The following is a 20759-nucleotide window of genomic DNA, read 5'->3' as shown; positions in this document are numbered from 1 at the left end:
ACAGCGCATAGTGGGCCCAAACAAGACCATGCCCTGCGGATGTCACGGGCAGGAAGACAAGGACCTGCGAGGACACAGACTGCGAGGGCGCGGATTGATGCACGGACGAGTGAGCACGCCAACAATGAGCACGACGGACAACAGCCCGACACGCAAACACTGCCGACGAGTACACCGAACGCGAACGGACAAGTCAAGTGGGAGCGGGAGCGGGCGAACAATGGGGCAGGGCGGACATGGACGAACACGTGCCCGTGGGGACGAGGTCGAGGCAAGCGTGGATGATGAGTGGGAGCAGGTGCGAACGAGTGTGGGCGAGAGTGGGCATGGACGAGCAGGCATCTGCCTATAGCACGCCTGCTCCTAGTACATCTGAATATATACTGTACACGCTCCTTGAATTGCACAGTGACCTGTTGACACAGCTCAGCCCGGTCATCATGATGCAGATACTATACTTGTGTGAATACTGACCGTAGGTGACGCGTTATATGTGAACTTGCTGATAGGTGACAACTGTCTGACGCAGCTGACGACATTGGTCCCACAATTCGGCCATCTTGCTGAAATGCGGCCCGCGTTGCTGATGCCTGATTCGGTGACGGAATGTGAAACTGGAATATCAGCAACGGTTACGGCCCGTCACGGCCCTTCACCGAAATCGCCGAAGTTCTGATGCAGGTGTGTGCTTGCGCGCGCGTCGGACGTGCGCCGTTGTTCTGCGAGATGCATGGTTTCATGCCGGGTTGTCTCGGGCGTACGCATTGATTGGAAGACCAGCCGCCGCCGCAAACTTGACACACTCGCCTCACGGGGACGCAGCTGCGAGAAGGACCCCTGCGCGGGCATGGGTGGTATGTGATCTCTCGACGGTCTCTCCACTGACCTCCCGCTCGACATAGATCAGCTTGTGAACGATGGTCAATGATGAACGAGTCGAACGCGCACATTGGATGTGCAGTACTGAACACGTTGGCCGGACCATGCCAGTGCGACGCGTCGCAGCGCAGCGTCGTACGATGTTGCGCAAACGTCTCCTTCCATGCGTCGCCACAAGCTCAGTGAATACAGTACTCGCCTCCGAGCCCGTCGTCCCCTGGAGCTCAGAACGCGAAGATCAATATTCACCAATCAAACATCCTCAATTTACGCTCTGCGCCGTTGCTCGCACAGAGCAGATACCCTCCACATGAAGAACCACGCTCCGGATCACGGATCGAGCCCAGTGGGCGCGACGAGGTGAGTGATACTGCAGTGTTCTGACACTGACGTTCCCCGTTATTCTTCGTTGGGCAGCAAGGTGCTGTGCGCGCGGCGAGCTGGGAGCCACGAGTCTGGACGATGACAAGCGCGAGGAGAGGGACCGAGTACTATTGCAGCAGTGGGCGTATGTCGCTCGAACCATTACCCATCGGCGTGTCGTTCGTGGGCATGCAATGGGATTGGCGGGGACGTGGTGACCGAAGGTGACGTGTCGGTGTCAGTGTTCACCGGACCGCATTGCGGTCGCGGTGAGTTGCTGCAGACAACTGGGCACGTCAAGCACGTTGCGCTCGAGGGCCGGACCGTGTAGATATAAGACATATGTACATAGCATCCCGATCTGTTGTCCAAAACATGACATGTCGAACTGGATGTCCGCGCGAGGGGCGATCTGAATGTGCGCCGCGTAGGTACAGAACACACGTACATAGAATCCCGGTGAATAGATGAATTGTGCTGTTCTACTACACATGACACGTCGAACAGCATGCGCCGCGCGAAGGAAAGACGACCTGGATCATGGCGTGCTCAAATGACATACACCGCAGTGTTTGTTGCAGCACCGGAGCGCGGCAAGGGAGACACGACGCCGTCCTCGTCCACGCTCAGACGTTGTGGGGAGACGCAAACGCAGCTTCCCGGTGTCTCTCGCAAGTCTCGAGGCGACCACATACCTCTAACCAGCACCTCCGCCTTCCAATCTTCCGCGTACGCCTTCGCCTGCCGTCGAGCTACTGCTGGCCACGTTTGTTCTGCGGGCACTGGTGATTATCCGGCCGCAAGGGACCCTCGTGCTACACGGTCGCGAATTTGGAGGAGGGAGTGTGCACCTGCACGTTGCAATCGCACGTCCTGTCGAGTCGCAAACGGAAGATGCGAGCACTCACCTGCTCAACCGCAGTGACAGCGCATCTGTGCCGTTTCCGACGGAGGGCGCATCCGTGCCGTTTCCGACGGAGGCACGCGGTCTCGTTTTCATTGGACAGAGGCGACGGGCAATGCAGTAACGAGCTCGTTGACTGAGCAAACGAGGAGGATACGACTCACTTTGTTGAAACGACGTTGAGCTGTGGAGGGTGCGAGTAAGCCAAGTCCGCGAGAAGGCTCACAGGGTGATGAAACAAACGCAATGATCGTTGTCGAGGGCTAGTGGACACCGAGTTTTGCGCTTTGTGTGGTTTGGCACTGACGAGCACGCGTACGCAAGCCAACGATGAAGTCAACGTCCAGTAACAAGAGACACCCCGAAGCGAGAGACGTACAAGGGAATTGGATGTCAACTAAAGAAACAACCGTACCGTAGACTCAGTCTCGCCGACGTCACGCGCAGGCCTCTTGCGTAGCCGTTGGAATTCGGTTCGTCCTCCATGCGTGCATGCTCAATTCTGTTCATTCTGTCATACATAGTAGGCTACATTCGGCACTACTCGTGCAGGTACACATTGTCTGATGCGACTGTGCGCACGAAACAAGTCGGACTCGTTCACAGGCGTGTCTTAGGCGATTGTAAGAATCGACAAGGGGCGAGATTCGGCCTTGCAGATTGATTCATCACACCCCCACGACATCGCTGCGAAGTGCCAGATAGGCTAGCCCAGGTCCGCAACGTTCACGAATGTGTTCGCCGTCGTGAGGGCATTCTCGCAGCAACTGTGGTCATCGTGTCAACACACGGCAGACGGTAGGATAGCCGTCTGCTGCATTCGCGAGCACGATACACGGAAGTACGCAGGCACCCCTAGCCGACGTGTAGAGTGAGATGATGCGGAGGCATGTATACGGTACGTCCGAGCGCAGCATCTGCACTCAGACACTCGGAAAACAGCCACAGCGGGTACTAGCCGAGTAACCCTCTCTTCGGACCTGCGCCGCGCCAGCGTGCCTCGGGCTTCTGGCTGCAGCGGGCCATACATCCGGAATGGAACTACAAACATTCCAGTTCGCCTGTCGTGTTGCATGGTATATGACGCATCCGGGAGACGACCCTACATCAATTGTGGTAGTCACTCACCAATATTACGGCCCTGGTTCAATGACCACATCTGCGCGCACCCCGATCGAGCCGTGCGATCGCATGTTGTTCGACGCAATCTGTCGAGCTCACAGACGCCCCGAGTGCGCGGTATCCCGTGTTGAACGTTGAAAGGCTGAGCATAGTTAAGGGCCCGACCGTCCGGCGCATAGGCTACAGTGACAGCTGTGCTCAGCCTGAGAGCGCACCGAGCGCGGAGAGTGTCGCATCGTTGAGACCGACTTCATATGCAAGTTGCAGAGCAAACGTAGGGATCACGCACTTGCACTTGAGCGTACTAGTGAGGCAGGACTCAGGAGCGGCGAGCCGCAATGTAGCAGTCAGCACCAGCAAGCCATTGCGAAGAGAGTGTCGACTAGAGAAATGAGCTGAATTTGTTTTCTTGCGAGGAAGAGATCCGAACGAGCGAGCAAAAGTGGAGGAATGAAGAGAGAGCAGCACTGTGGCTGAACTTCAAGTTCAACGCGCGTTGCGCCTCGCCGCGCTGAACCTGTGACCGTGCCGCCACCAACAGCGTCCAACGGAGGCCGCACGCTGTCCGTTGTGTCCACTTCAAACGCTGCTGCTTGCATACCGACACCAGCTCTCATGCACGCTCGCTTAGGGACTCGGGTCCCGCAGTATCAATGATATTCTACCGCGAGAATATGGCCTGTTCGAACGCTAATCGCGGACTCCACTTGCGCGGCCTCAGTGATACAGAGACTACTTCGACACTCGTTGTTCCGATGAATGCCATTGCGCTTTGTCTACATCTGTGTTTTGTTTCTACTATCCGGTCCTCACCATGGTCACAGCCCGGCGCATGCTCCATGCGACGGTGTCAATCGGCGAAGAAAAGGTTTATCGGTGCGATATCCGGTCAAGCCTACACGCATCGTGATTACTAGCCCTTGCCGAACTGTATGTACAGCTCGCTCATGTCCACTTTCAGCAGGCCACGTTACCATCACTCGCTCTAACACTTTGCTCGCGCAAATTTAGATTGTCTATGACGGGACGCATGCTATGGGCTTTCACATCCAATATTTCACGCAACAAGCAAAACGAAGACGCGGCTGCGGTTTGGTTGCGGAGGATGAGGAGGCGTATGGGCAGAATGAAGCTGGAGATGATAGATGAGGATCGCGAGTGTCTACTATGGTATGTGCTCCGTTCTACGCGTCTGTATCTGAGGAAGGCTGAGTGCTGATCTTCACACTACGACCTCGCCTGTAGCCCGCGACCGACACTCCCTCATTCGGCTCTGCCTACCCCCGTCCGTGTAACACTCCTGGCGGTACAACCAACCGACAGCGTGTCTCCCCGCCTGCGATCGCAAAGCAGGCATCAGCAAGGCAACTTTTGTGTGTGCTCCAACGACACTCACCAAGTCGACGTCGCACGCAGGGCCGATGAACACTGCGAAGTGCGATCTGGTCACTCATGTTCAGTGACGTCCGCGTCGCGGCCAGCGGGGATACAACGCACCTTCCCGTCAAGAGCTCGACACCATGGGCTCGTACGGTGGATGAGCTCATCTGTCAGATGCGGTTAGTAATCTCCCACTCGACCCAAGGACGCGACCCGCTGATGGTCACTCTGCGCATCCTCAGCATGGCCTTTATAGCTTGCTCGCGCATCAGTGCATTGTCGGCATTCAAATCACCGCCGCCTTTCGGGTGTCGCCTGTTCGTGCAATGTGCATCATGTCCGCGCGGAAGCGAGCGTGCGTGCCGCTGCGCATGTCAAGCATAGTAGCCTCGCCGGTGCCACAGCTCGAGACACGGGCGTAGTACGCCACGGCTCTGCTTTGTGCACGGCGCCATGCTACTGGCTCGATTGTGCAGTACGTGCGGTTTGATCGGAGAGAAGTGGTAATTGTTACGTTCCTCCCGAGCAGAGCTGGGAGAAGGAACAGCGTGGTTGTGCAGGAGCAATGTGTGCTGACTTGGGCATTGATTCAGGTCTGCCTGCGCAACCTCAATTCTCGATGAAGGATCCCTAGCGGCAAGCGGGTGCAAGGCCCAAGCACCACGATACACGAACATCCAAGCCAGACATATACTCTACGCAGGCAAGTGGAGCCAGTTGCGCTGCCTGGATGTATGATCAGGATGGGCGGCAACATTGTAGAGAGGATGCGGGCGACCTTCCATTCATCGTGATACGATCATTGCCTCCCATTGGTGACTCTCTTCCCCGTGTGATCATGAGCACTACGTTGCAGCTTACACGGACTTCTCATCTGTGAGCTGCTCATTGACGAGGCTGTCCCCAGAGTGCAAGCTTCCGCTGATGAGGATGTCCCTCTCAAGCAGCAAAGACAGCGCACATGTCTTGAGTGATGGGGTGAGTCCTGCCGCAGCGTTTCCCCGTTTGCTGCAGTGAATCGAGCGGCAAAAACTCGTGGGCAGCGGCTCGAGCAAGAAGCGAGCAGCGAGGTACAATTCCAGATGGACAACGGGGAAGGGTATGGCATCCGCTCTGAGTACACTCATTGAGCTATTGTTGAAGAGCATCAGTTGTACCGTCTCATACTTAGGACCTGCCCGATAAGATCATGGCTATGATTCTGTGGTGCGAGTAGGTTCCGGTGGCTATGATGATCACCACTTTCACCCCGCCACAGCAGGGATTGGCCACTAATCGGGTTGCAAGACACACAATCATCTCATATTCATATACCGGTTTTGGAATATGACATGCATGTTGACTCACGAATTGTGGCAACAGCTTGATATGCTAGTGGGTACCGGGTGTTCGTGGTTAGCCTGAGTGCATGTGCAAGCCGATTTATTCTGACGTGCAGCAGGTATCAACAGTATAAGTGTTGATGCACAGACTGGACGGACTCACTCATCCATACCCCCACTATGCCCCTCGGCTGCGCAACCGTCTAGCCATCTGCCCGCCGGTGACTGGCATTGCTCATCCGATCTCGGTGGCTTACTAGTCCCAGCCATCCAATTTCCGGCGTTGATTAGCCCGCTACGCGGTCAGCATAAAGTTCCTTCTCTAAGATTATGTATGTGTACTCACTGATGTCTTCCAGCCGCGCGCAATCGCTCCGTGAAGGTCACGTCGAAGAACAAAGTTGCGTGCAAGCTACTCGTGCTAGGCCAATAAGCTATACGTTCGCGGCGGTGAGTACCCGGGCTTTCCTGATATGGAAGTTGTTGACGCTCAGATGCTGTGGCACATTCAGCAACCGCAACGTCGACATGCTGTGCCCGAAGGTTTGGCCAAATTCCCGTGTGCTTCTCTGCTGTCTTAAGCAATGTCTAAGAGACATCTAGTTGGTTGAACGGGGATGTAGTACTACTGTAAGTGGGCCGCGTACTATATATGTCCATACAATCACTGACTGTCTTGACTTTGCGCGATGTCGTCTGTTCCCAGTGCGCGCACGGCGGTGCACGGCTGACCCGGGACTTTTGGTGTGTCTTCTATCTGTGGGAACAACATACAGTGTTCACAGGACGACCCCGCCATGACAGGTACGTCAATTGTAGCATGCGAAGAGTCAACGAACCACTGACCGTTATGGATAGTCCCGGAGGCTTGCTGTGTCGAAGCGCTGGGCGGCAACACGGTGAGCGGATTTTGCTGTGTGAAGCGTGAGTGACCAGCCACACATCGTCTCGGAGAGTACATACTCATGACTCTTCACTTAGCTTTGGTATATGGTCGTGCCTACGTAAATAATAGTATACTATGTGTTCTTCGAATTGTGTTACACGAGTTGTGAGCTGCGCAGGTCCCTAGCCTTGAGCGGTAGGTTGATTGTCGATGCGATAACAATGCCGTAAGCATCAGGATGACGGGTCGCTGCCGGCGAGATCTGCGCGGGACGTGTCTGAGGTATGGCATAATAGGTCACTGATCCCGCCCACTTATATGGCGCCTGTGCACGTCAATACACCGAGAAGACGAACCCACTAGGACAAAGGGCGACAAGTCATTCGATCCTCTCACTCTGTAAGTGGTCCCTGTGCTCGATGAACTTCTCTTTTGGTCGGCGGCAGCCCATACGAGGTATGCAGATGTCAGTATGATTTTCCATGCCTCTATTCATGTATTGTACTAGAAGTCAATCTGCCGTGACCAACTTGAAGTCTACATCAGGAAAATCCCATGTGAGAATCACAAGAAATTATCGAAAGTTTCAGGTAAAAATCGAGAATCAGGATCACTACTACATTATCTCGTTTATCTCAGATGAGCTTACCTCGAGATGTCGTCTGAGAAATAGCAACAATTATAGACAATGAACGCTCAATACAAGCACCTTTCACGCATTTGCACCTCATTTGTAGCTGATCTCATAGTGTTTCTCACTTATTATCCGGTCTATCTCTCATCTTTCTGTTATTCTGGGGATTTAGGAACATTGGATATATTGAATGTAACAGTACGACAATGTTCTTGTAGACTACGACTACTAGCGAGCCTGTACCTACATCCCTTCCCACTGGGTGTTGTTTGTCGAGCATGTTTGCACGCCGAGCAGTTGCCCTGCGTGGTCATGCTCGTCGTGCAGCGCCCGCGCCTGCTCATCCATACCCGTGCCCGCTGCATTCGTCCAACCCCACACTTGCCCCGCTCATCTGTTCATTCACGCCTGCACTCACTCCTACTCGGAGAGCCAGTTCCAGAGGGTATGTACATCCTCTTAGGCGGGAAGTCTTTGAGCGGCTCCCTGTACGTCCACCATCAGCAGAACTCACCACATACAGAAAGAGAACGAACATACACTTGTCACATCCTCACTACTCTTCTCCATCCGCCGACGCACCTGCCACTCCGCGCGGCGCGGGATCTATACATCGCGGCGCTCCTCGGGGTGCAGGCCCTTGAGCGACATGAAGGACTTGAACTCGGCGAGCTTCAGGCTGCACACGGACAGGTGGCCGTAGCGGCAGAGCGAGGTGAGCTGCTGCCCACAACTGTGTAGGCAAGTCAGCGTGGGTATCAAGAGCGAATGAGGATGGAGGGGAGGGGAGAGGAGGGAGGGGACGTACTGTTCCTGGAGAGAAAGTCGTCAAAGGGCGACATGCACCCGGGATGTCGTCCAGCGTCAGGTGCGCCTTGCGGAGGTACGCCTCCTCCGTCTCAAATTCTGTGTTTGACACGTTTGCTGTCTGACTTTGCGGTCGGCTTCAACAGCAGACGACTCGGGCTCGCACAGTGGGCGCCCGAGGTCAGTCTGCTGGTCCACGGCGGCTCCAGCGGGCGATAAGTGGGAGGGTGCGTGCTTCAGTTGGAGAAACGAAGCAGACGGGACGTATCATGATGGTCGACGATGGTCGGACAAAAGGGCTAGAGGTTCGCGTTGGGGCGGAGGCAAGTTGAAGGAGAAGGCAAGGAGGAGGGAGAGTCACACGGAATACATGACGTGGCGCCGAATTCGGGCTCGGCCGAGCAGTCATGTGACATGTTTCCCGCTGCAACGTTACTGGGTCGTTCTGAACTTCTCGTTCTCAGCCACAAAGTATGCAATGCACCTCCCATGTGCCCCCGCCCACCGCCGCCGCCAACGGACACGACAAGACGGTCGCGCGACGGTCGAGACACCGCCCGCCTCTCCCACGTTCAACCCGCACCACCGCATCCTCGCGTGCTGCGCGGCCGCCTGTCACAGACTACAGTGCCACGACCTGCGACAGTACTGCGCTGTCGTGTCCCCGCCGCTCCGTCACCGCGACGTACCGCCCGCCACCGCCCTCTGGTGAGTCGTCCCCGTCCCTTGTCCCTCTGCGCGTCGTACCCGCACCGCTCCTTCCCCGTTCGCGCGCCCTCTCCACCCTCTACATGCCGTGACGCGGCCTTGCCCCGCGCCCGCACCTCTCTCTTCCTCCCATCACCTTCCCTGCGTCACTCCCGCCATCCTCACTGCCGTCTCCGCACCTCTCCCGTCCTCCCATGCACGAACGCCATCGTCGCGGCCTCCGACTTCTCCGCGGCTACCCTCGCCTCTCGCACACCCTCGCTGCCTGCATCCTTACCTGCACTGCCGCCCTCGTTCGACTCGCGCCCAACACTGCTTCCGGCCTTGCGTGGGTTGGCATCTGCAGAGGCCTCCACTCATGGTCGTGACAATGGGTTCCACGACGAGGTGAGTGGCGAGACTGCACTGAGACACTGACTGTTTGTTCAGCGTGCCGGCACATCAAACATTCACTGGCAGCCTGCACGCACACCGAATGTCCAGCCCGCCCATGCTTCACGCGTCCAGCCCACCCATTCCTCACGACTCCAGCCCGTCCGCGCATCGCGCGGCGCATGTACGGACCACTCGCACACCCGACGTCTGGCTTGGCGCGTTCCAACAATATCCTCGCACACGTCGGACAGCTCGAACGGGCCTTCGTCTGTCTCGTGCGCCCCGGGTATGCCTCCACAGATGCAGCTCAAGCTCAGCATGCTCGATGAGCTCGCCGACGCTGCTCGTCCCGCCCACACACATCAGCTGTTGGCTCGCACGGTTCTGTGCCACCATCCTCATGGAGCCGTTTGTCTATCACTGGGTCGCTGCTCCTGACGGCGTGCAATCCAAACTGACCGTTTACTTATGCTGTTGTGGACCACGGCGAACGTGCCCCCCGCCTGCGCGCTTGCTGAGGTTGTTGTACATTACTATAGCTAATTATTGCAATCAAATTCTGTTGGCTCTCGTTCACATGGTTAGCATGCCCGAGTACTGGATGATAATCTCGTGTGATAGTGTCTCCCTCAGCATTTTCGGCGAAAAACTGCTTTGCAGCAGCTTGGACTGAGATTTGGCCTGATTACTAACGTGTTCTTGGGTGCACCGAGATTTCTCACTAATGTTCTCAAGTTTGAAGGTGATTCTCAACACTATGTATAACAATGTTCGAATTAGCACGAATCGCGCGCGCTTTCCACATTATTGGAATTTCTGGTGAAATTTGGTCAAATGCTCAAAGGGGGTTTTCCTGATGCTACTCGCTGCCTACTGCGGCTGAACTCCCATCGTGCAGCACCTCTTTCGCGGTGCAGTGTGGAGAAGCACACCGGGCCGAAGCAACAAGCCTTTGACTGCCTCAGTTCAGTTCGACGACCCGGTACGACAATGTAGGTATAGATCACCGTCCGGCGAGCGACAAGTTGTCACGGCCATGCAGGCAGGTACGTGGCTGATAGTGGCTCAAGTGTATCATCACGCTGACGTACCCGTTGTAGTGATCCGCTTTCCGCAAGCAACGGGCGCCGCCCGCTGTCCCGCTCTTGTACTATGTGCGTACTAGAAGGTCACCCTCACAGGTAAGTCTATGACGGTCAATCGCTCATTTGCATGTACTCACCGATCTGTGTCTGCGTGCAGTTTTTGCTGCACCTATAGCCCACTGCTCCGATTCCGCAACTCGATCGGTATATGTATATATCGGCGCCCCGTGAGCGCAGTTCAAGGCCGTCGCCCTCAGTCGGGGACTCCACAGCGAGAACGGCGATGTATATACAGAACGTCGTCCGGCGAGTGAGGTACTGCGGCTATCATGCTACGAGGTACTATCGTGTTCATTGCGAACCCATAGTACACCCCTCGAGTCGGCCGTGTTCGACAATGTATATACAGATCTTCGTCCCGCGAGCAGGGTGTTTGCAATGGTGCGGTGACAGTTGCGTTTGCGTGCACATGGATGACGGCTGACAATGCTCTGCAGGAACATCACTACCGCGCCATCTACAGCTCGGCGATTGCACACATCGCGGCGAACCGCGATCGATCTTGTCGTGTTCGGCGATGTATGTATATATCGACATCCCGCGAGCGGTGTCTTCATGAGGTAGGTGATCATCGCTGTAGCTCATGCTGCATACTGACAGCTGAATCCGATGGCCAGGAACGTCAATAGCGAGACCACTTCGCACGTCGACTCACTACAAGCTGCGCGTGCCGAGCTCATTGACGTCCGAGGCTGCGCTTCGCAACGGCCAACTCGCGACTCGGATGTGGTTGTCCCCGATCGGCAATGAGTATATGTATCGACGCCCCGCGAGCGGCATCACGGTGGACTGATGGGCAGCTGCTTCAGCGAGACAAGGGTAGCAGCACGGCCCGACTCGAGGAAGGTTCGTTATGCCATTTCCTGCGGTCTGCCTGCGCTGACTAACCATGGGCACATCATCTGGCGAGTTGGCTCGCAGCCGTACTCGTCAGCAGCCTTGCCAACCTCAAGGCGTCGGGCGGGACGTCTTCCCGCGAGAACATCGCAAGCTCTGCACATGGACAGAAGGTGCGTCGGAGGACTTGGCTCTTCGACGCTGGCACTGACTCTGTGCACGCGTCATGCGTCGGGATTCTATGGTTCGAGTTGTCAGTGTCCGAACGGCGGATGCTGCTGCGACTGTGGTACGTTGCTCGTCGTCTCTCTTTTACGGGCGAGGCTCACGGTGGCGCACACAGGGTTCAGGGGCAAGTATGTACTTGCCATACGCGTGCGGGAGACACTCGCCTCGAATGGGACGTGGGCCGAGCGAGGCATATGGCAAGGCTCAGGCTCTGCAACGTGCGCGGCAATTCACCCATGTATCGACGTCCCGCGAGCGGCGCGTACGACAATACGCCGACGTAACAACGTCCCGCGAGCGTGACATGCAGTTGGCAGACGAGCGGCCTTTGCAAGCTCGCCGCTGTCAGGGGCGGCTACTAACATGCGGTGAGTCGTCCCTTCGCGTGTTCACAGCCAGCAGCGGGTTAATTGCATGCATTGACACGGTCTATGTACAGGTACAGGCTCATCTGCGGACGGTAGTGACGGACTCACCTCAAGGGGTGTTCCCCTTTTTTTTGTTCTTGTCCAGACATGTACATACCGAGACCCGTTTTGCGAATGCACGAAAAGTACCCGAACCTCATAAACCGCGAGCTCCCTACGGGGAGGCGAATCTATGGCCAAAAAAACACCTTTTCTTTGCGGACTTGGGGCGCTTTCGCGTTTTTTGCCTTTCCCCAGCCAATCTCCGCCCCCCGTCGTAAGCAGCCGTCAATTCCCTGCGACGATCCCGCCCGTCCTCGCACGCCGCACTATCGGCCATCTCCAACGTACCATTTCTCTCGCTCTTCTCCTTCTTCGCGCGTTTCTTGTCCTTCTTCTGCTTCACGGTCGACAGACACCTTAGAAATGCCTCCTTCACCTGGTCATTGTGTCCGACCAGCTGGAACCCGTAACATCGCACGAGTAAGTGCCCATCCTGATACGCATCGCGCAGCGTCTGCATGATCGACGTCATCGTCTGCATGCTCGACCGCTGAATCGCTCCGCCGAGGACTCGCGGTGTCTGCTGCACGAGGCTATTGAACATCGTCTTCTACATCACTGTCAGAACCACGCAAAAGGAGGATCATCGCATGACACGGTACTCACGCTCTTCGACTTGTCGAGCTTGCACAGTTCGTCAAGCCGCATGATGGACATGCCCGTGCACTGGTAGGTCCCGCAGTAGTGCCAGGCGCCGCCCGCGGAGAAGCACATGTCGCGCGTCTCGCGGACGCGCGGCCACGCTTTGCATGTCTTGCGCTCCGCGGGCTCAGCCCTGGACGTGCCAAAGTTCCAGCGCTGGGCGGGGTACAGCACGACGCAGCGACTGAGGTCTTCGTACGGCGTCCAGATGGTCATGTCCGACATGCACTTCAGTACCTTCCCGGAGTAGCTGCAACAGTCGAATCAGCTCGAAGCTTGCCTGAGACGAGAACAAGATGCGTACGATACGCTGGATAGGGCCTAGTCATGATCAGTGATTGGTACTGAGATGTGATAACGAGGCTTACCAGTGTAAGTGCTTGCCATACCGCCTTCCCAGACACACTGACGAAGAGTTGTTCGAATTCCACAGGTGGGTCCGGTACGATCTTGTAGGGATCGGTCTGAAGGAACTCATTGATCTCGAACTGACAACCATCACAACGTGCGTCAGCCACTGCAGTCGTGCTCGTTGGACATACGGCACTCACGTCGCGGATCGACATGTTAGCCATCGAGGGCATATCAAGGTCATCGCCGTCTTCTCCCGGGCCACTCTCGGGGAGCTCGTCGTCGGACTTGGCATCTTCGGATCCGGATCCGTCTTCAGACTCTGAGTCGGACAACGTCTGGGCTTGTGTGGATGTGCGGGCCTGAGTGTAATCCTGGCGGCGGGATCAGACGCGTCGTCTTCTTGTATGTAGACAACTTACCGGTAGACGTGGAAGTCTGGCAGCCGGTGCCTTTCTCTTTGCCGGAAGCCTGGCTAGTTTGCGGACTTGCGTCGATGGAGGCGGCAATACGGGGTTTGACTGCCACGAGACGGATGTGTCAGATCTTGTAAGTGACTTTATTGTAACGAGACTTGCCGTTCGTGCTGCATTCGGGTCGATATTGTCTCGGATGCTTAGACGTTCGAGACCCTTTTGCGCTTCGTCATAGTTCTGCATGAGCGCGACTCGAAATCAGTCTCGGGAAGTCGACTAGTCCACGGGCGCACTCGCCGTACATGTTGAACATCAAGCTTCCGTTTCCTGCCTCGGTCTGGCATGACGTTACAGTCAAGATACCTAGATAATGTAGAGTCTGATGAGTGTGGTAAAGGCACGAGATGTTGGTAGAGCAGACTGGCAGGAGAGCTGTACATACCGGCGATTACAATTAGTGTGACTGGCAGAGCAAGGCTGGAGGTCAGTTACAATATTGATAAGGCTAGTCGTACGCTGACAAGGCGTACCAATTTGCTCAGAACGTCGCGCAACCTCAGGTTCGCATCCGCCTGAGCCTGTGAACAGCTGGTCGGTCTCGCTCAGGCAAACAAAGACAAGGATCGCCAGTGAATCGCAAATTAGCAGTGTAATAGCAGTGATCCACGTTCAATCATAGTCTCGCCACACTCGTGCGAGGGGTTTGTGTCGAACCTACGTTCAGTCAAGCCTTCGGCCGCCAACGTTCGAGCGAGTGGATCGAGATCGATTACGTCAGCCGTATTAGTGCCGGAGAGTGCCGGGAGCCATTCTAATTGAAGCGCAGGCGCTTGGCAGGCGCGCTCTTGCTCAAACCAGCTCAACTTGCCTCAAGTTCAGACCAACTTCACGTTTATCGTCGCGTCTTGCAGCAAAATGAGATCTACCTCGAACTCGGCAGGGGCAGCTACTAGGATGTTTTCTTGGTGACTCGTTTATCACTCGTGTTCGACCTTGCAGCTGAACGGGAGATGCAGTTGAATTCTCAGCAACCAATACCGACCGACCGCAGTCGGTCTGTGAAGCTTGAGGCAGGGCACAGGTCACCGCGCGAAGCCATTGCGATGCCATACCTTGCCATAACGCCCAGTATCTGGCTTTTCACAAATGAACGCAATTGTTACCGTCTAGTCCCAGGTGTTTCGTGCTGCCCAGTGTCTAACTGCTCCTGCAGGCCACAACAGCCTCGCACCACCCATGCAATGTCACCTACACGCATACAGTATCACTGCTATCTTGCTTCCTGCACTATACCCGGCGGGGAAGCCTATGTCGTATCCAGTGAGCCGTGTTTCCGTCTGGGCTGCTTGCCATGCTAAAGCGGTCATATCATATTCTGGCAGCACGATACATACAGTTCGGGAAGTAATAGTATTGCTTTCGCGACGGCGGACACCTCAAACTCGCCCGGCACCGCGAGACATGACTTGCAGGAACGCGCTATGTATTGAATGCGCAGCCAAGGCAGCGGTCTGGTGAGTCGTGGACGGTAAGTCCGTCAGGTGCTTGCTATGATCTCAGGCCCTTTACTTCATCAATCTCATTCGACCAGGGACGAGTGCGCCGGCGTGGCAATACGGTTGCATGCGCAAACTACACGGGAAATGCAGCTTACACGCTGCTTTGCGCAGACATTTGCCAAGCCCGGTATCGATGGATTCGTCCAGATACACGGCATTGTCAAGTTGCGGATGGTCTTCCATTCAGGTTCGACTGAGCGCGTGGTCTCCTGCCTCCCAGACGTTACGATAGCGAAGGATGACTTCAACCCGATAAGACCACGAACGCGGATGGAACGCTCGCTTGGAGGTACAACACTCATCCAGGACGGTGCGTCTGTACCGACCCTCTCTTCCGCGTTTTCTAACGTTGATTGACGATACCATTAACATAGCTACATATCCGAATCGTCCTCCACCATGCTTTCCCAATGGGTCAGTCTCCGATGGACGTTCCGCAACAAGAAAAAGACCGTGCTGCCCACGGAGGTATGCGAGCAGATCATCGATCTCATATATTGCGACTCGCCGGTTCCGATGGACCAGGAGACCGCCCGTGCGTTGAAGTCTTGCCAGCTCGTCTGCAAAGCGTGGTCCTACCGGAGCCGACACTACTTGCTACATACAATCATCGTCCGGGACGAGGCTGAGCTCCAGGCCATTTCCAGGGCGCTCTCGAGAAGTCGCGACCGCGCCGCTCGCGTTAGACAGCTCATTCTTGCGGTCAACCGACAGTCGGGGGTGCCGCTGGTCAGGGTCTTCTCGCTCACGCTGGTTCGACGGCTGCCCAATGTCAAGCATCTCTGTTTGCGGGGCATGGCGTCCCGCGACGGGCTACCGCGTCTTTCGTCCCAGATCCATCTCAAAGCGCTCACCATGCTCTCCTACTTCACCTCATTGAGCAGCCTAACCCTCCAAGACGTCACCTTCCCTTCCATCACCATACTCATTCGCATCTGTGCAGCCCTACACGCGTTGAAGACCCTTGAGTGCCAGGAGATCCATTTTGTCGATTGGTGCAACGTGTATATCCCTACCCGCCCTGCGTCTGTGTCTACGCTGGTCATCCGGCGCCAGCAGAAGCGTATTGGACACCTTCTCGCTGCTCTCGGGAACCTGACAACACTCGTATGCGACGGAGGACACGAACTCGAACACGACTACGCAGACGTCGTCAGACCGCCCGCCCCTCTTCGGCTACATAGCCTTCTTCTGCGGGGCATCTTGCTCTCTCCCGCGCTGGTGAACATGATGACCGCCATGATCGAGTTTGACCACTTGCGCACCCTCATGCTCGACGCGCACATGCGAGAGCTCACTGTCGTCCAGACGCTGTGCGATGCAGCAGGCCGCAGCCTTCGACATCTTGCCGTGAACGTCGATCTCGGAACTTGGCAAGAGTATGAAGGTAACAAGCGTCCGTAGCCTCCTAATGGATTACTACTGACGGTGTGTCGTCACTTTAGGCCCGTTCCCCGCCTTCGAAGCGAACGAGATGTTGCAGACGCTCAGGATTGCGTGTCGTCCTCGCGAGCTTTTGGTCACTATGATCTCCCATCTCTGCATACCCTCCCTTGAACAACTTACGATATGCATCTCGTCCCAACACGCCATGGATCTCGGCTTCGACGAGCTCGACCTGCCTTCTCTGGATGAAGTTGTTTCTTGCGCGAAGTTCGCACCGAAGCGTGTCGTCTTCGAGCTAGGATACAGCATCGCCGAAACTGAGCTTCAGGAACTGGAGACGGAACTTTGTGCTTACATGCCGAACGCAGGTGGCCGAGGTGCGGTACGGGTTAGACAAGGTTCGTACCTTTGCTGGTCTTTGGAGCACGCACTGACTGCCAGTACAGCTGCTATTGGTCTGGCATGGTGGGAGAGGGTTGGACAGCTTGTTGAGTAGCCGTGAGGGTGCTTGATTTGCGGTGCGTATGCTCTTCAAAGCAACCGTCTTCATCGCGCATGATGGCGGATGTCGGTCGTAGTAAGTTGCGCTGAAATCGGTTCTTCAATGAATATGAGCGGCATTCATTTCGCCTTTCTACATGGACATCGTCATAGCGATTTCTACGCTGTACATCATTGCACGACGTTCTGTTGGATTTGTTAGGGACGGACACTTTTGAGCATTGTCGTGGATGGTACTGTTGGATCGGCGCGACATGTATTGACTTCAGTAAAGAAAGGAGACATGCCTGGGGTCAACGTAGGAGAAGCAATGTGCCGTATATATAAGCTAGAGGTGCGGACTTGACAATGAATGAACCTCGGCGGCATCAAATTCCCAAAAGGGGTAGGTCCCACCACGCCACCTGCGAGTTGTGGCGTAGGGACGGTCACCGGGCCCGTAGGCTGCATTGACTCTGCCGCTGTGTCTAAGTTATCTCACTATAGCTTCACCTACACTGGTACAACTCCGAGAGCCGACCCACATGTCTAATGCCGTGGAATCTGCAAAGCTATCCTTGAGCCCGAACGCGAAGGGAAAGGCGAAAGAGAAGGACAAGCGGCAGAAAGGTGCGAACAAGCCTCAGACAGAGCGACTCAAGACCATAGTGCGCCGCTTGCCTCCGAATCTACCAGAGGACATCTTCTGGCACAGTGTGCAGCAATGGGTCACCGACGAGACAGCGCAGTGGAAGGCTTACTATCAGGGGAAGTTCAGGAAGCGGTGAGCATACCACGATTGTATCGTGCGCGTGTGTGGGATGCCAATCCTGTGTCCAGATTGAACAAGGAGAACATCTCTTCTCGTGCCTATATCGCGTTCAGAAACGAAGAGCAACTGGCGATCTTCAGCAGGGACTACGACGGTCATGTCTTCCGAGATAAAGCAGGTACGCTTGGGCGACTTCGCTTACCGGCTGGGACTCATATCTGTGGCTCTAGGGAACGAGTCCATCGCTGTTGTAGAGTTCGCTCCGTATCAGAAGATCCCGTCTGAGAAGAAGAAAGTAGACAACAGAGTGGGCACGATTGAGAAAGGTACGTATGTGTGAATCACACGGAGAGCGATGTTCATCCGTTCCGCAGACGAGGATTTCCTATCGTTCATGAAGTCGTTGGAGGAAGGAGGTTCTAAGCCAGTCGATGGAGAGACTCTCGAAACTCTGAGTGCGTCCCATCCTAGATCATCCATCGCGCAGACACGCTGATACCTCGCGCAGTCGCAGCCTCGCAACCGCCCCCACAACCCACCACGACACCCCTCCTCGAAGCCCTAAAGGCAGAGAAGTCCGCGCAGAAGGACAAAGAAGCTATCCTCCGCGCCCACGCGCACTACAAAGACCCCTCCGTCGTGGCCTCCGCGAAGAAGGACGACAAGAAGAAGGCCGCAGCGGGCGGCGGGGCGAAGCCCGCGCCCGCAGAACAGCCTCTCGGAAAGAAGGCCAAGAAGGCAGCCGCGAAAGCAGCTCAGCAACCCGCAGGCCCGTCGTCCGCCCCAGGGACGAAGGCGTCCGCGCCCACAAACGCGCCAGCGCAGGCGAAGCAAGCGCAAGTTCAACAGGCAGGCTCGCCGACGAAGACACCCAGGCCTCCACGGGAACGCCAGCCCAGGCCCTCTCCCGCCTCATCCGCAGCCCCTACCCCTGCCACCCAGCCTGGCGCGGACGCATCCGCATCGACGTCCAGTGATCCAGCAGCCCCGTCCTCCAGCCGACGACGCCCCGTCCTCGGGCTCGGTTCGCGCCAGTTCGAGGCGGCGCTCAGCGGCGCGGGCGTCAGCGGGCGACCTCCGCGGCGCGCACACGCCGCAGACAAGGACAAGGATAAGGGCGCCGCAGACGCGCCGACCGCCCCTGGCGACGCCCCGAGCACTGGCAAGACGAAGGAGGAGAAACGCGGGCCTCGCGCGGCCCCCGCGCCGCCGACCATCTTGCAGCGGGACGCGCCGAAGATCTTGACGCGGGATGGGGCGGCTGGAAGTGGTGGTGCGTCCGGTACGGAGGGCGCTGCTCCGGAGGAGGCACCTGGGGGATCTGGGGGTAGAGGTGGGAGGCGCGGTAGGGGACGAGGCCGCGGCGGTCCTCGCGGAGGAGCTCCTTGAAGGAGACGCAGTGAAGGTAGTCGCAACCGTTCGCTCATCGCTGAGTGCAGGGACGGCAGACACCGAGCATCCCTGAGGCTATACGCCTCGCCGCTTTCGAAACCCTCGATATGGACACAAGGATGGGGCCCTCGTGCCGGGTCGCCCGCGGCGAGACGAACTGGCACGAAGCGTCTCACTCTGTGTTCGCGTTGATGTAAGTCACTACGAGGTCGTCATTAATCGGCCCTTGGTTCACCATCACCATTGTCCGCTCCATATGGGCATGTCTATGTATATACGATAGCTGTCCGTCGTGTAATATTACAGTTGGAGAATACAATACAGAGCATCGGACGAGTGAAGCAGAGGACGTATCAGAGTGCAGTTCCACGCTCGAAACTCGCGCGAATCTCCGCTGTGTACTTGTCGTAGTACCGTGCAATCTTGACAGCGTAATGTGAGCAGGCGGGTCACAGAGAATGAGGATGCGTCGTACCTTCTTGTTGAACACACGGTTCCGCTCGTTGATGTAGGTAATGTCGCCCTCGTCCTCGTTGTTCCGCTTCCGCGAAAACTTGCTCTTCTTGTCAATACTACAACGCGTGTGAGTAGCATCGATGGAGGAGGATGAACGCGACGCACTCTTTGTTGATCTTGGAAACCACCCTATCAATAGCTTCCTCGCTCGGCTTGTTGTCCGCGTAGAGCAAGCTGTTCGCGTCGCGATAGAGGTTCTCAGCAGCAATCCGCTGCTGCTCGCTGGTAGGTGCGACCTGGACAGCAGCGTCAGCGCGGCTAGTCAATATTCGAACCACTAGGGCACTCACCTGCAAAGACGACCCTTGTCTCGGGTCGAACTGTGTCAGCGCAGAAGAGCTACCTCCCGCCTTAGCCAGCGTTCCCGGCGCCAGACCCAACGCAAGTTCCTTCTGCTTGTTGTACGCAGCAAGGTCAGGCTTGATATGGTCCAGGTCCTTCTTATACCGCTTCCGCGCGGCATCCGCGTCGTCTACCAACAGGACGTCAGAACCGGTCCACCTGCGATGCTGAACACCCGCGGACATCGCACGGCCAGAGATGCAACGTACTGTGGAACTCGAAGTCTGCCCTCCGCGTCTTGCGCGCCTGCTTCTTCTCCCACTCGTCGTTCTCCTCAATGGTCCACTCCCAGTTCTTGGACCGCTCGACGTCCTCGCCGCGCTCCTCCGCGTCCGCCTTGAGGCGCAGCGTCTCGGCGAGCTTGCGCTGTCGTTCGAGCCGTACAGCGTCGCGTGCCGTGGTCTTCGCCCTTGCGCTCTCTTCCACTACGGATGCGCGGTTCGCCATGGCGGCTGTATGCTACGCTCCGAGTACTAGAGTTAGATCACCCGACAGAACAACATGGGAGAGCTGCTCACCATCTTCTTGCGTAGCTGCTCAAGCTTCGCTTTCCGCTCGTCCATTGAGAGCTTGCTGCCCTCCTGTTCCTCGTCCGCCGGTGTCTCCGTGTCTGTCATCTTCTCGACGAAGTCTTCAGCTGCCTCCGCCACTTTATGTAGCGTGCTGCTGCTGGCTTTGGTTTGTGATGCCATTCTTTGCGATGCGGGAGCGATGTGGGAAGAGAGTGATAGACAATGGTGCTAGTAGTAGTACAGAACACAGCGGCAGAGTCAAAGCAGCGCGGCGGCCAGCGCCACAACTTGCAGGTGGCGTGGTGGGTCCTACCCCTTTTGGGAATTTGAT

At 56.5% G+C, this 20759-nt stretch overlaps 6 protein-coding genes across 6 annotated transcripts; 4 read left to right on the top strand and 2 right to left on the bottom strand.

Moving 5' to 3' along the window:
- The first annotated feature begins 8765 nt into the window (after positions 1–8765).
- Positions 8766–9898, top strand: C8Q71DRAFT_789822 (uncharacterized protein). The gene has a single exon (XM_047925279.1). It carries the CDS (start codon positions 8787–8789, stop codon positions 9420–9422), a length of 636 nt encoding a protein of 211 aa, XP_047773005.1. The 5' UTR covers positions 8766–8786; the 3' UTR covers positions 9423–9898.
- A 1127-nt stretch (positions 9899–11025) lies between these two features.
- On the top strand, positions 11026–12450 carry C8Q71DRAFT_400487 (uncharacterized protein). The gene is made up of 5 exons (XM_047918324.1): positions 11026–11085; positions 11143–11371; positions 11447–11535; positions 11621–11651; positions 11713–12450. Exons 2-5 carry the CDS (start codon positions 11272–11274, stop codon positions 12276–12278), a joined length of 786 nt encoding a protein of 261 aa, XP_047773004.1. The 5' UTR covers positions 11026–11085; positions 11143–11271; the 3' UTR covers positions 12279–12450.
- On the bottom strand, positions 12354–14287 carry C8Q71DRAFT_789811 (uncharacterized protein; the record flags this gene model as incomplete). Its single annotated transcript, XM_047925278.1, is given in 10 exon segments — positions 12354–12610; positions 12667–12952; positions 13007–13023; positions 13071–13190; positions 13254–13427; positions 13476–13574; positions 13632–13706; positions 13772–13932; positions 14000–14252; positions 14266–14287. Coding segments are annotated over 8 exon segments (1070 nt in total), but the record flags the coding sequence as incomplete, so codon positions are not given.
- An 865-nt stretch (positions 14288–15152) lies between these two features.
- On the top strand, positions 15153–17232 carry C8Q71DRAFT_400356 (uncharacterized protein). The gene is made up of 5 exons (XM_047918323.1): positions 15153–15338; positions 15403–16415; positions 16474–16812; positions 16861–16932; positions 16993–17232. The coding sequence occupies exons 2-4, from the start codon at positions 15428–15430 to the stop codon at positions 16908–16910; spliced, it is 1377 nt and encodes a 458-aa protein (XP_047773002.1). The 5' UTR covers positions 15153–15338; positions 15403–15427; the 3' UTR covers positions 16911–16932; positions 16993–17232.
- A 122-nt stretch (positions 17233–17354) lies between these two features.
- C8Q71DRAFT_825020 (Smg-4/UPF3 family-domain-containing protein) lies at positions 17355–19055 on the top strand (the record flags this gene model as incomplete). Its single annotated transcript, XM_047926270.1, has 5 exons — positions 17355–17678; positions 17735–17844; positions 17897–17992; positions 18041–18121; positions 18154–19055. Exons 1-5 carry the CDS (start codon positions 17440–17442, stop codon positions 19053–19055), a joined length of 1428 nt encoding a protein of 475 aa, XP_047773001.1. The 5' UTR covers positions 17355–17439.
- A 197-nt stretch (positions 19056–19252) lies between these two features.
- C8Q71DRAFT_400328 (SYF2-domain-containing protein) lies at positions 19253–20733 on the bottom strand. Its single transcript, XM_047918322.1, has 6 exons — positions 20435–20733; positions 20126–20375; positions 19865–20046; positions 19680–19810; positions 19534–19630; positions 19253–19480 (listed from the first exon to the last, which is right to left on the bottom strand). Exons 1-6 carry the CDS (start codon positions 20606–20608, stop codon positions 19412–19414), a joined length of 903 nt encoding a protein of 300 aa, XP_047773000.1. The 5' UTR covers positions 20609–20733; the 3' UTR covers positions 19253–19411.
- Between the last annotated feature and the right edge of the window lie 26 nt (positions 20734–20759).

Source organism: Rhodofomes roseus, assembly GCF_022264815.1.
Source record: "Rhodofomes roseus strain CIRM-BRFM 1785 chromosome Unknown C8Q71scaffold_37, whole genome shotgun sequence".
NCBI lineage: Eukaryota > Fungi > Basidiomycota > Agaricomycetes > Polyporales > Fomitopsidaceae > Rhodofomes > Rhodofomes roseus.
This window is presented reverse-complemented; position numbering and strand designations above follow the sequence as displayed.

Bases quoted from the DNA above. Each gene is read 5' to 3' on its own strand.
- C8Q71DRAFT_789822 (XM_047925279.1), top strand. From the start codon at position 8,787: ATGTGCCCCCGCCCACCGCCGCCGCCAACGGACACGACAAGACGGTCG.
- C8Q71DRAFT_400487 (XM_047918324.1), top strand. From the start codon at position 11,272: ATGAGTATATGTATCGACGCCCCGCGAGCGGCATCACGGTGGACTGAT. The intron at 11,536-11,620 runs GTGCGTCGGAGG...TCGAGTTGTCAG, and splicing joins GCTCTGCACATGGACAGAAG to TGTCCGAACGGCGGATGCTG. The intron at 11,652-11,712 runs GTACGTTGCTCG...CACAGGGTTCAG, and splicing joins CGGATGCTGCTGCGACTGTG to GGGCAAGTATGTACTTGCCA.
- C8Q71DRAFT_400356 (XM_047918323.1), top strand. From the start codon at position 15,428: ATGCTTTCCCAATGGGTCAGTCTCCGATGGACGTTCCGCAACAAGAAA. The intron at 16,416-16,473 runs GTAACAAGCGTC...TCGTCACTTTAG, and splicing joins AACTTGGCAAGAGTATGAAG to GCCCGTTCCCCGCCTTCGAA. The intron at 16,813-16,860 runs GTTCGTACCTTT...CTGCCAGTACAG, and splicing joins TGCGGTACGGGTTAGACAAG to CTGCTATTGGTCTGGCATGG.
- C8Q71DRAFT_400328 (XM_047918322.1), bottom strand. From the start codon at position 20,608: ATGGCATCACAAACCAAAGCCAGCAGCAGCACGCTACATAAAGTGGCG. The intron at 20,376-20,434 runs GTGAGCAGCTCT...CTCGGAGCGTAG, and splicing joins AGCAGCTACGCAAGAAGATG to CATACAGCCGCCATGGCGAA. The intron at 19,481-19,533 runs GTACGACGCATC...TACGCTGTCAAG, and splicing joins ACCGTGTGTTCAACAAGAAG to ATTGCACGGTACTACGACAA.